The sequence below is a fragment of the Phocoena sinus genome, chromosome 9 (genome assembly GCF_008692025.1).
Source record: "Phocoena sinus isolate mPhoSin1 chromosome 9, mPhoSin1.pri, whole genome shotgun sequence".
Lineage (NCBI taxonomy): Eukaryota > Metazoa > Chordata > Mammalia > Artiodactyla > Phocoenidae > Phocoena > Phocoena sinus.
In genome coordinates, this window is record NC_045771.1 from 79,006,689 (window position 1) to 79,018,922 (window position 12,234).

The window sequence follows — 12,234 nt, forward strand, 5'->3', positions numbered from 1 at the left end:
TTCTCAGGTGGCTGGGAACAGGGAAGAGCAACAGATAACAGGGATGGAGGAGAGAAGTGTGCGAAGCCCTCTTCCTGGGGACCACTGTTTTGTGTGCCTGGGGCAACGGGAAGAAAGAGGAAACAGCTAAAATAAATCCCAGATTTCTATCTTTGGCAGTGAGTTGGAGAGGGGTGTTATTTATTGAGATGAGAAGAGTAACAGATTTGTGGGGGAAATCGTGAGTTAGTTTTGTACATTCTGCATTTGAGAAATGTTCCGTAGGTCATACCAAGTGGGCGGTTGGATCCGGATTTCAGGATACAAGTCAGGGCTGTTGACAACAACTAAGAGCTAAACATGAGGAGCCAGAGTTTGAATTATGGCTCGGATCATTTACCATGGCTCCACGGTCTTCTGCATAAACTCTCTAAGCTTCTGTTTGTTCAGCAAAATGATGACAATAATAATAGTAACTCAGAGTTATTTTAAGAATAAAATGAGAAAATGATCGTGCATAGGCTTTGGTATAGCCCTTGCGCTATTCCAGTCACTTAATTCGCAGCCGTATTAGGCAACAAGAACACAGAAAGGCAGAGACAAGTATTTCAAAAGTATGTATATAAACTTTATTTCAGAATAGTGTCTGCAGTCTCTATCTATCTGTCTATCTATTTATCTACCTATGTATCTACTCTGCAATACTGGGGGTGCCTGATAGTTGTTTAATAATTAGATTGGAAGTATGTTCTTTCCTCTGGAATCTCTCTTCTGCTGCAAATCTCATATTTAAATATTAATAGTATTAATAATATTAATAATAATTTTTCCTAATGTGATAGTTAAACATTTCCTATTCTTATCTTCTTATGTCTTTACTTCAACAGTATTTCTCTCTGTGCAGTTTAGACAGGTATTTTTTTGCATGATTAATTAGGCTTAAGGAATTTAATGGGGAAAATCTTATAAAATTGAAGTTGTCTCAAAAAAAGTGTCATGTCATTCAGTTTATCTCAGGAAGTCCATTTAATCAGCCATTATTTTTTTACATCATTTTCCTGTTGGTATCCTTGACTCTGGCTCAAGGAAACTTGCTTTCCTGCTGTCTCCTTTCTCCAGGAGATTATAAGGGAGACCTTGTCCTTAGCCTCCTCAAATACCAATTCTATGGGCTTATCTTGAGAATTTAATGAAATGCTGCGTTTTGACAACAGAAGTCTGTACAATTATAAGGGTTTATCTAGGACTTTGTATCAACTATGACATTCTCCCAGATGTTTTCTTGGTTTTTCTTTTTTAGCTTTTCACTATAATCTTCTGGCACACCAGGATTCAGTTTACTTTTTCCCTTTACAACGTCCCATTATAGGCTTTAGAGTCAACAGTTCTGTTTGACCTGTGGCGAATAATGTGCCCTTAATATTTAAACATTCTTAAGAGCCGTGATCTGTAGGTGTTTTTTCCTGACATATCTCTAGCCCCATCCACAGTTGGGAAACATGCCCTAAATGTGTTCTCACTGGACTTTTTTCATGCCTAGGCGCCACTATCACAACTTGTCATTAGCTGAACTGTTCTAACTAAACACACTTGGGCTTGATCATGTTACATGGTCATGGTGAGTCTATACATTAATTTCAACACATTTCTAAATCCATGAGTTTGAAATCCTGAGACTAGATTAGTTAAGAACATGAACTTGGGAGACAGCCCTGAGTTCAAGCTACTGCTTTGCCTCTTATTCACTATGTGATGCTGAACAAGATACTTACCCCCTTTTATGCTCAATATTCCTCTTGTAAAGCTGGAATTAAAGTAGCTACCTCTTTAGGTTAGTGGTGAAGATTCAATGAGACAATGTACCTCAAGTTCCTGGCCCATGGTTAGTATGTATTAATTGTTAAGTACCATTACTCTTAGTATTAAAGTGTATTTACTTAAAACTATAAAATGGCAAGTGTTAATCATGCTATTTAAATTGGTATTACTATTTTTTGATAAGGCGGTAATTACTGTTGATCCTGTTAATAAGAAAAAGATCTGAAATGACACATCATACAATAATAATAATCCAAATATTTCCTCTATCCCTTTTGTTTCTTTACTTGCTTTCTAGGTAAGTGGCACTGAATGATCCCTCTTAATTGCATGTGTGCTCTGATATAACTGTAGATATGCCATCTAGAGAGAATATCTGAAATGCTGAATTTCTCTAACTAGTACATTTGCAGCCTGAGTCATCAGTCTTTTGCTGGATGGCAGTGTTGTCATTGTTATGAAACACTCAAGCTCATGGGGCCATATTCATTATACATTCATATTTTTCTTGGAAAGTTCAACTTAAGATGTTTTTTTTCCCTGAATGTTAAAAGTCTGCCAATGCCATTCTGTCTGTGGCCACTATTATAAAAATAGATGTTTCAGCCAAAATAACTATGTGGCTTTAATGTGCATAGTGTTTTCGTAATAGTGAAAATACTGCAACAGGATTTTTTTTTGCCCACATGTATCAACAGCTCTGAAAATGAACTGCCTGCCTTACAACGCTTTTAAGTCACTAAAATTACAAAATATCACGAAGCTTAAGTAATTTGGTATAGTTGTAGATGCTTAGGTAGATAGACCATAATAGTTATGAAAGTATAATTATTATAGTAAATTTATTCCTTAGAGGAGGAACTTGGCTTATTAGGCTCAGTAAATTAGTTATTAGGCTTAAGAAATAGGAGTGTTTGATGGTGATGTCGATTATGATAGTGGTCCAGGCTAAATGAATCGATGAGGATATTGCTACTTCCGGTTGAAAAATTCATTCATTATTATCATCATTACTTTGGGCAGATGGAGACCAAAACATGGGAACTGAGTCTTGCCAGAAATAATATTTGTGGAAGAGTTAAGAAGCACAGCATGATGTGCGTGCTATATGCTCAGTTTTTGTTGAATTAATGAATTAGAATTTCGTTCTTATCGCCTACGTTCTTGCTGATTCGGATATTTTAAAAAAAAAATCTCACTTGTGTTAATATTTCTCATAACAGGAAGTTATGTTCAAACTAGACACACATCATTTGGAGTCTGGCAGACTGAAATGTCCTTTTGATCCTCTGCATCCTTTTGCTTCAGTAATGACAGGTAAGATCCGTGATGGATAGTTGTAGCTTTTAGGTGTTTTTCTAAAAAGGTGTGTGTAGGTTCAACCACATTTTCTCAATGAGTTAAAGATTATTTTGCATTAATCGTCCACTGGCTGTTTGGTTGTAGTTTTTTAGTGTCATGTCTCTCTATACTTAGCTCCTTATCCATAAAGTGAGGCTCCAGTAATCCCTAACGTCAGCACAGTTACATTTTAAATGAACTTCAGGTTGAATTCTTTTTAATACAAATGACACACACGCAATTGTGCTATAATTCTACATGTAGCTGTCCCAGATTTTCTTATATTTAGCGATGCCCCATTTGGTTCACTATGGCAGTTAAACTGAGCAATTCCTTGAACATAATATGTTACAAAATATGTTGAAGATGTGAGTGGGAGGATTAATATAAGACGTAAGTGGATAAATGAATAAAACAAATAAATCAAACTGTAGAATGCAGATAAAAGAATGGTATGACACCTCTCACCCCAGTTTCACCATAACCTGATTACATTAATGGCAATGTGAGATTTTTGCTAGCACATTCAGTCTTCTCTTGCTTTGTATACATCTTAAATTCTCTTACGGGAGGACCGTCCTGTTTAAAGAAGGCAGTATTGTGTGGTCTGAAGTCTTTTCTGGGGAATGTCGGCATGACCTCTGAATTTCAACCATTATAAGGACTCCTTTTGTCTTGGTTTGGTTCATGACTTCAGTCTCTTTTTATTTAACTTGTCCATCAGATGTTTGAATAGACTATCAGAGTGACGCCCCATGACATTTTAATTTTCACTTAGCGAGAACTAATGCTCTTCCTTTGAAGTGAAAGTGTGTGTGTTTTTTGAAAATTATGTGACTGATGTTCAGTCATTATCCTCAGAAAATGAGATTGATGATTTGTGATTCTGATCTGTCAAGTGGGGTTGACACACCCTTAATGAAAAACAATAGATTGTAGGTGTTGGTGACCCCTGGTAGGAACCCCTGAGTAATTTAAATACAAAGAAGACAGTTTTAAAGCCTGGATACACAGATCCAACATTTATGTTGAAATACACCATTTTTTCTGGCAAAATGTTTGAATATTTGTAATTTTATGTTTCAGATTGATGGTGTGTTTCCTTTATTCTTACCAAACTTTTTTCATAATGTCTTTATTGATGTTGTTATTGTTATTCTACTTTTTAAAACTTGCTCCACAATGAAATACTGCCTTCCACCATATATACTTAAGAGATGGAATCAGTACCATGTCTACATTTACTTTACATAACTGGATTTCTCTCCTTTTTTTGGAGGGGGGGTTTCTCTCTTTTATATGTATGTGTGTGTGTGTTTCCCCCTTTTGAAAGTCGACTATTGTCATGAGTATTTAGGTTGGTTGTCTCAGATAGTTCAGGAAAAGTCTTATTTCAGTGGATGTAATCGGAGGATTTTGAAAGTATCTGAATCACTTATGCAAAGGCAGAATTTTCAAGATATGTTTCTGAGGAAAATTGAACTTTAGTGATAAAACAGTGTCTGTAGTTGTTCTTCTATTTAGGCATTTAAAAAAATCTAAATGCTCTGTAGAGATTAGCTGTTTTTTAAATTTTAGTCTATTAAGTGTAACCCCAAGTAGTTGAATATAAAGATTTCTTGAAACAGAGGCTTAGCTTTCAAAGGGGTAATGCATGCTATTGTAGGGACCGTATTCTTCCTGCCTCAGGCCGCTCTCCCACTACATGCTAACCAGCATTAGGGAACATGGACCACCATTCCCCTCTTTTCCAACCCCCATCCTTTTCTCCCCCCTCCTCTCCCTTCTATCCTTTCTTCCTCTCCTCCCCCCCATCTTCCTCTCCTCCCCTTTCCCTTCTTCCTCATTTCTTTCCTCCCTCCTCCCTCTTCTCCACCTCTTTCTACCTCAACTCCTTTCTCCTCTTCTCTTCTCTCTCTCTCCTTCTGTCTCTGGTAAACATGGATATTCACTTTACATAAATAACAGGACAGAGAAGTTTGGTATGCAGTAATGGCAACATCTTTCCTTTTTCAGAAATGCCTGTTTATCAGAACTATTAGAGACATGATTAGCTACAAGGAATGCAACATGTTATAATTACAAAGTATGACTTCAGTGCTGAAAGCTCCCTTTCAGCAGAGGTTAGGCAAAGAGAAGTTGTGGTCACTGAGGTTGTATCGGTTAAGTAAATACTAATTACACAATTCATTCCTCATTATGGCGTTTACTTTCTAAATATTTTTTTTTGTGTTATTACAAAGAGAGACTCCTAATTATGATATGTCCTTGAATTATTTGTGGGGAGAAGGGAAAGAAGAGGAACTTATTCATAACAGAAGCTAAATGCATGTGTAATTAATTCGGAAGACACTGGCCTTTTTTATATTCAAGTAGTAGTTAGCATCGGCTTACCAAAGTTCACTGAGTTATCTTTTCTTCAACTAAGCAGATTTTTCAAAATCTGAAGGGGAACTTTATGAAACAATATATTTCTGATGTTAAGCAATAGACATCATTGGTTTCATGCTGTGAAATTAGTCTATTGTCAGTAGTGTCTGCTGGTAAACTCTTAGAAGTCCTGAGTATTCGTTTCTCCCTTGCAGATGAGTACCTCTACTCTGGAACAGCTTCTGATTTCCTTGGCAAGGATACTGCATTCACGCGGTCCCTTGGGCCTACTCACGACCACCATTACATCAGAACTGATATTTCGGAGCACCACTGGCTCAATGGTTAGTGATTTTCACACTTTTGATCGTTTTGCCTTTGCTTTTGGGTAGATAAGAAACTCATGATTATTCATTCAGATGTGTTTTGGAAGTGATTTAGCTCAACATATAAAATACATTTGAAATAGTTCCTCAGTGCATTAGACAAATCTCCAGAACCTACTGTGTATATAATAATAATAGTTGACATTTATTGTGTGTGTGTGCTATTGTCCTTGACATTGTTCCATGCGCTACTTGATTTTTTAAAATATTCACAATGATGTAATATGAGAGATGTGTTATTATTATTATGTGCTTTTTTTTTTTTTTTTTTTTTTGCTGTACGCGTGGCTCTCACTGTTGTGGCCTCTCCTGTTGCGGAGCACAGGCTCCGGACATGCAGGCTCAGCGGCCATGGCTCACGGGCCCAGCCGCTCCACAACATGTGGGATCCTCCCAGACAGGGGCACGAACCCGCATCCCCTGCATCGGCAGGCGGACTCTCAACCACTGCGCCACCAGGGAAGCCCTGTGCTTTTTAAAGATGAATAAACTGAGGTAGAGAGAAGTGGAGTAATTTGGTCAAGGTCTGACAACTTGTCAGTTGCAGAGCTGGGATTCAAGTTGGCAATCTTTCTCCTGCTATCTGTTTTTTAATGACTAAGCCAAATACTGTCTGTGAGCCTAATAGAAAGGGGTTATTGTAATGCTAACTTCTTTTATTTAAAAAATAATTTCTATTTTGGTTAAAACATGTCCCTCCAAAAATTGAAGCATATTGATATTGACATGAGTTTGTCTGATTACTTTTGTGTTTAGCGGTCATACAGTATTCCGAATTTTCAACAACAACAAAAAGACTTCCTAAATGAATTTATTTAATGGAAGGAATAGTGAAAGGCTTTTTTTTTTTCTTTTGCCCCACTGCCTTACAACAGGTCAGGTTTTATCATGATTTTTTAAAGTTTTCTGATTAACATAGGAATTTATTTCACCACATGGCACACAGCATTTCTCATTCCCACTATAAATATTGGGTTTTAGTGGAGGAGGCCTGGTTAGAGATTTCCTAGGGGCTATCTCTGTATCTCTCAGTATCATTCAAGCAGTGACAACATAAACAAAAGGGAAAAACACTTCTGAAACATTTCTTTAGTCAAAACCTCCAGATCCATTTGTTTACGCAACAGTGTGATCTCTGTTGACCAAAAGAGAACCCTATTAACACAGTAAACAAATTTAGAATGTCCCCAACTAAGTGATTACTGTTCACTTCTTAACACTTGTGCAAGGCAGGCTGATCTTGTGAATATTGTGAAGGTTTCGTGGGAATTACTTGGTTTGAGAGTGACTCCATAGATTTTACCAGTAGAAAAGCTTAGTTATCTGTTTAGGTAACAAGATATTATGGATTTATTTTATTTTTTTAAAGAGTTTGCTGTTTTGAATAATGTTCACTCTTCTTTCTTAATTAATTAATTTATTTATTTATTTTGGCTGCGTTGGGTCTTCGTTGCTGTGCGCGGGCATCCTCTTGTTGCAGTGAGCGGGGGCTACTCTTCGTCGTGGTGCGCGGGCTTCTCACTGTGGTGGCTTCTCTTGCCGCGAAGCACGGGCTCTAGGTGCACGAACTGCAGTAGCTGTGGCTCACGGGCTCTAGAGTGCAGGCTCAGTAGTTGTGGCGCACGGGCTTAGTTGCTCCACGGCATGTGGGATCTTCCTGGACCAGCGCTCGAACCTGTGTCCCCTGCGTTGGCAGGCAGATTTTTAGCCACTGTGCCACCAGGGAAGTTCTGATATTATGGCTTTAAAATGAAGTATAGATTGCATTTCCCAGGCTTGGGATGGCAAACATCATCATGTTGCCACTCATTTAAGAGATTAGTCTGTTTTTTCCTTACCTGTGACATGTCCGAAAGAAGTCAACAGTATTGCTAAAACAGTAAATGCGGGAAATATTTATTCAACTATTATTTGCCTAACATGCTGTTCTTAGTGCTGTGTGAAGAGAATTACAAAGTAAGAAACCTTTGCGCTGGTTTAGCATTTTCTTAATAAACAACTTTTAAGGGCCTGTGGCATACTGAATGCTCTTCTGTCCACTGGGCCTGCTGAGATTATAGGGGAGGGTCACTGACCTCATGGATGATAAATGCCTGGAGTATAGGAGGAGAGTGGGTGATGGAGCCAGAAAGCTGTAAATATTTTCCTGAAACTACTGTGAAGTTATCTATTATTTAATTCTTTATTTTTATTTTATTGAGGTATAATTGATTTACAGTGTTGTGTTAATTTCTGCTGTATAGCAAAATGACTCAGTTATTTTATATATATATATATATATTCTTTTTCATATTCTTTTCCATTACACTTTATCACAGGATATCGAATGTAGTTTCCCGTGCTATACAGTAGGACCTTGGCATTTATCCATCCTATATATACTGGTTTGCATCTGCTGATCCCTAACTCCCAGTCCTTTTCTCCCCCATCTCTCCTCCGTCTTGGCAACCAGGGGTCTGTTCTCTACGTCCTGGAGTCTATTTCTGTTTCATGGATATGTTCATTTGTGTCATACTTTAGATTCCACATGTAAGTGATATCATATGGTATTTGTCTTTCTCTTTCTGACTTACTTCGCTTAGTATGATAATCTCTATGGTCCATCCACCTTGCTGCAAATGACATTATTTCATTCTTTTTTATGGCTAATATTCCATTGTATATATTTACCATGTCTCCTTTAGCCATTCATCTGTTAATGTATTTAATTCTTTTTTGTGTGTCTTTTTTTTGTAAGGGATAATTGACATATCCCTTATATATCCCATATCCCATTGTATTAGTTTCAGGTGTACAACATGATTTGATACTTGTATATATTGCAAAATGGTCACCACAGTAAGTCTAGTTAACTTCCATCACCACATATAGTCATAGAATTCTTTTCTTGTGATGAGAACTTTTAAGATCTACTCTCTTAGCAACTTTCAAATATTCAATACACCGTTATTAATTATAGTCACCATGATGTACATTACATACCCAGGACTTATTTATTTTGTAACTTGAAATTTGTACCTTTTGGACCCCCTTCACCAATTCCCTAATTTTAACCAGAAAATTAGATCTTTGTTGTTTATAGAGGTAACTGATAATAGCAGGAAGGGAAAACTAAAGGAGAAGGAGGACAGAGAGAGAAGGGGCCATTGCACCAAAAACAGGAAAATGAGGGTGGGAACAAAGGTAGTGGCAGTGGAGGTGGACATGAGAATATACAGCAACAAGTTATGGAAAGAGAAGATATCTGTTTGAAAATAGAAGAGTCCCAGGATATGAGGAAAAATTCAAGAGAAGATTTTGGGTACTGGGAAAACTTTGCAATGAAAGAAGTCAGTAGAAAGGAAGAAACTGAAGGAGGGAGGCAGGATATACAGTAGAAGTCTCAGTGGATTGAATGCAGGCAAGTGATTAAGAATTAGGAGACCTATTATTTATGGTTGTAGGACATTTAAGGCAGATTGCTTAGTGGTTAATAACCAGAGGGACCATATAACCTGGTCTGCCCTGGACATTTCCAGTTTACCTTTGCTGTTCTGTAACTCTCTGAAGTGTCCCAATTTAGACAAAAATTACAGCTCTTTTTTGTGGAACTTAATTACCTAAGTTTAAATCCTGACTCTCACTTATTTGTGACCTTGGTCAAACCTTTCTGTGCATTTAAATTCTTTGTCTAAAAACTTGGCATAATAATAGTATCTGTTCCCAGGGTGTTACAAGAATTAAATCTTATAGGGGAGTTGATGGAAGGCAATTGTAAAAGCAATTCAATGTCAATATCATCACCATCATTATTGTTATTCCTGAAGGTGAGAGAGGTAGCACGGTGGGACTAAAGCTCCGGATGCTCTGATTCTCTGACATCTACTTAGCATTTTTAAGTACAGACCACCTTTTCCTTCTCTCTCTCTACATTTCATAATTCTGTGAGCTCATCCATTCTAATAGTCTTCTGTGTTCTTGTTTCCTAAAACTGTATTTCCAACCTTTTCCTGTAACTAAGTGACCTTAAAAATATTTATTTCTATGTCTTACATTGTCATCTCAGATCAAACAAAAGGAACTAGTTGCTTAATATGGGAGTAAAGATATCTAAGCCTTGGCCTTGATTGTACTACTAAAGTGCTTTGAGATTTATACAAGTTGTCTAGTGATCTTTTGCTTTAGTTTCTTCAAATAGATATATAAATATAGATATATAAAAGACTAATTGGATCTAAAATCCTGTGAGTCTAACTCAAAATTATCTTGTTTCCCCTTTCTAACCTGCCCTTCAATACCTGTTTCCTGATTTTTATCTATCTTAAGTTTAACTTCATCCACTCAGTTACCTTGAAGTTATCTTTAATTTCTTCCTCTCCTTTATCTCCCTTTATTTAATCTGTCACAAAGAGCCTTTGTTTCCTTCAGAATATCTGTTGACCTTGTTCTTTCTATGGCCACCATCTTTCTTTAGGTCTCCATCACCTTGTCTCTGGTTTACTGCTACAATTTTATTGTTTGTTAACTCATTTCCCTATGTCTGGTCTCTTCTGCTTCAAATTTATTTTATATAGCATCCTTCCTAGTCACTGTATTAGGCACTTTTAAAGTATTATCTTATTTAGTGGTATAATTTTGAGAGAATTACTATTTCCACTTAATAGTTGGGGATAGATTAGAAGTCAGACAAATAGTCCGTGGTTAAACAGTTATTGGAAGTGAGATTGAAACTCAGGTATGTCTCTCTAGCTCTACACACTTTATTCTTCTCATTGTATGATAGAGTCCATCAACCTAAATCCTGTTAATGTGATTACCCATCCTCTGCTCTTGCAGCCTCACTACAAATAGGGTCCACATCACGATACCATTTTGGGCAACAGCAAACTGAGGATGTGGGTCTGCATATGGAGACCGCGGCAGACAGAGAAAGTGTGGTTAGGCAATCAATGTGGAAGACCTAGCCAGTCAGCTGTAGTCATTATTGCGAACATTTGCTGAGGGACGGGCTGGCCAGAATCAGAATAGCATGACGCTTCAGGAGGCCCAGTCAGTCAGGAGCTTCTTGGTCCATGGAAACTAGGGCAAAGCAAGGGAGAAATAATAGAAACTACATGAGATTCTTATGAGGAAGTACCCAACATGCTAAGGGAAAAGATTGGCTTTTGGGGGGAGCATTTCTCTTCTCCATTCTGAGAAGTGGCCATTTTCCAGATATAGTCAGCCTAGGGTCCAAAGATAGAGGTCAAATAGGTCATCTGGCTAGTGTCAGGAATGTCGGGAGACAAAAAGCAGTGATTACTAAAGGAACTGTGGTGATTTGGGGAATATTAGACATTATCTTATTCAACCTTACAGTCCACAAATTGAGACTCAGTATGAAGAAGGGACATGTTCAGGTCTCCTAACTGCCAGACCCATCCTTCCATTACAATACCAAACTTCTGACGAGAGTATCATATCATGTCTCCTGCATCTGGGAGCTTGACTGCCATTTTAGTGGTAGTTATGGGGGTAAAGGCTCTGTTTCTTCCTTAAACCGGACCTGACACAGCACAGTAGCTGATGCAGGCTACTTGCTCTAAAGCTGCACTGTCCAATGTGGTAGACACTAGCCACGTGTGGCTATTTAAATTTAAATTAAGAAAAATGAAATAAACTTAAAATTTGGTTTCTTAGTCACACTTATTATATTTCAAGTGCTCAAAAGCCACATGGTCTAGAGGCTATTGGACAGCACAGATATAAAACATTTCCATCTTCACAGAAATTTCTATTGGACAGCACTGGTCTGAAGTGTACTTTTTATTAATTATGTACAATAGCATAATCACGCAGTATAATACATATCACAGTGCAATCCACAATCACATAACGCAACAGATGTAAATTTTCTTTACTGTACCATGTAGATGTGAAGCTCACTCCTGGATTTTGTACAGTTATTGCCAGGTTGAAACAGCTGACAGATACTTGATATTTCAAATAATGGGGTCAATGTCTAATTAATTTCTCCTATACATATTACTCCATCATTGTATTATTTATTTCTGGTTAGACAGTTTGAGAATTTTTTTCTGTTAAATTTTGCTTTCTGTACTTTGATTTTTAGTTAAAACCCCTACTTTTACATGTCTGTAATAAACTCTTGTAAACAGATATGTTTAGATTGAGTGGAATACAAAAATTACATTAAATTTGCAATTGAGTATTTAACTCTTAAGATGCAGGTTTTAAATAATTAACCTTTTTAAAAATATGATTCTACAGGAATCATTTTTATCACTGAACCGCTTAGGCAGTTTAAAATCTTTGATGCTTGTGTGTATGCCCTATTTTGTTCTTTGCCCTGCCTGGATTT

The 12,234-nt window shown here is 37.2% G+C and overlaps 1 protein-coding gene across 1 annotated transcript in view; it reads left to right on the forward strand.

Moving 5' to 3' along the window:
* The window catches only part of SEMA3D (semaphorin 3D), a 138,503-nt gene that overhangs the window by 61,051 nt on the left and 65,218 nt on the right, over positions 1-12,234 (forward strand). Inside the window, exons 6-7 of the mRNA XM_032644025.1 lie at positions 3,021-3,114; positions 5,724-5,852. Coding sequence (XP_032499916.1) covers positions 3,021-3,114; positions 5,724-5,852 — 223 coding nt within the window. The remainder of the gene's footprint in view (positions 1-3,020; positions 3,115-5,723; positions 5,853-12,234) is intronic.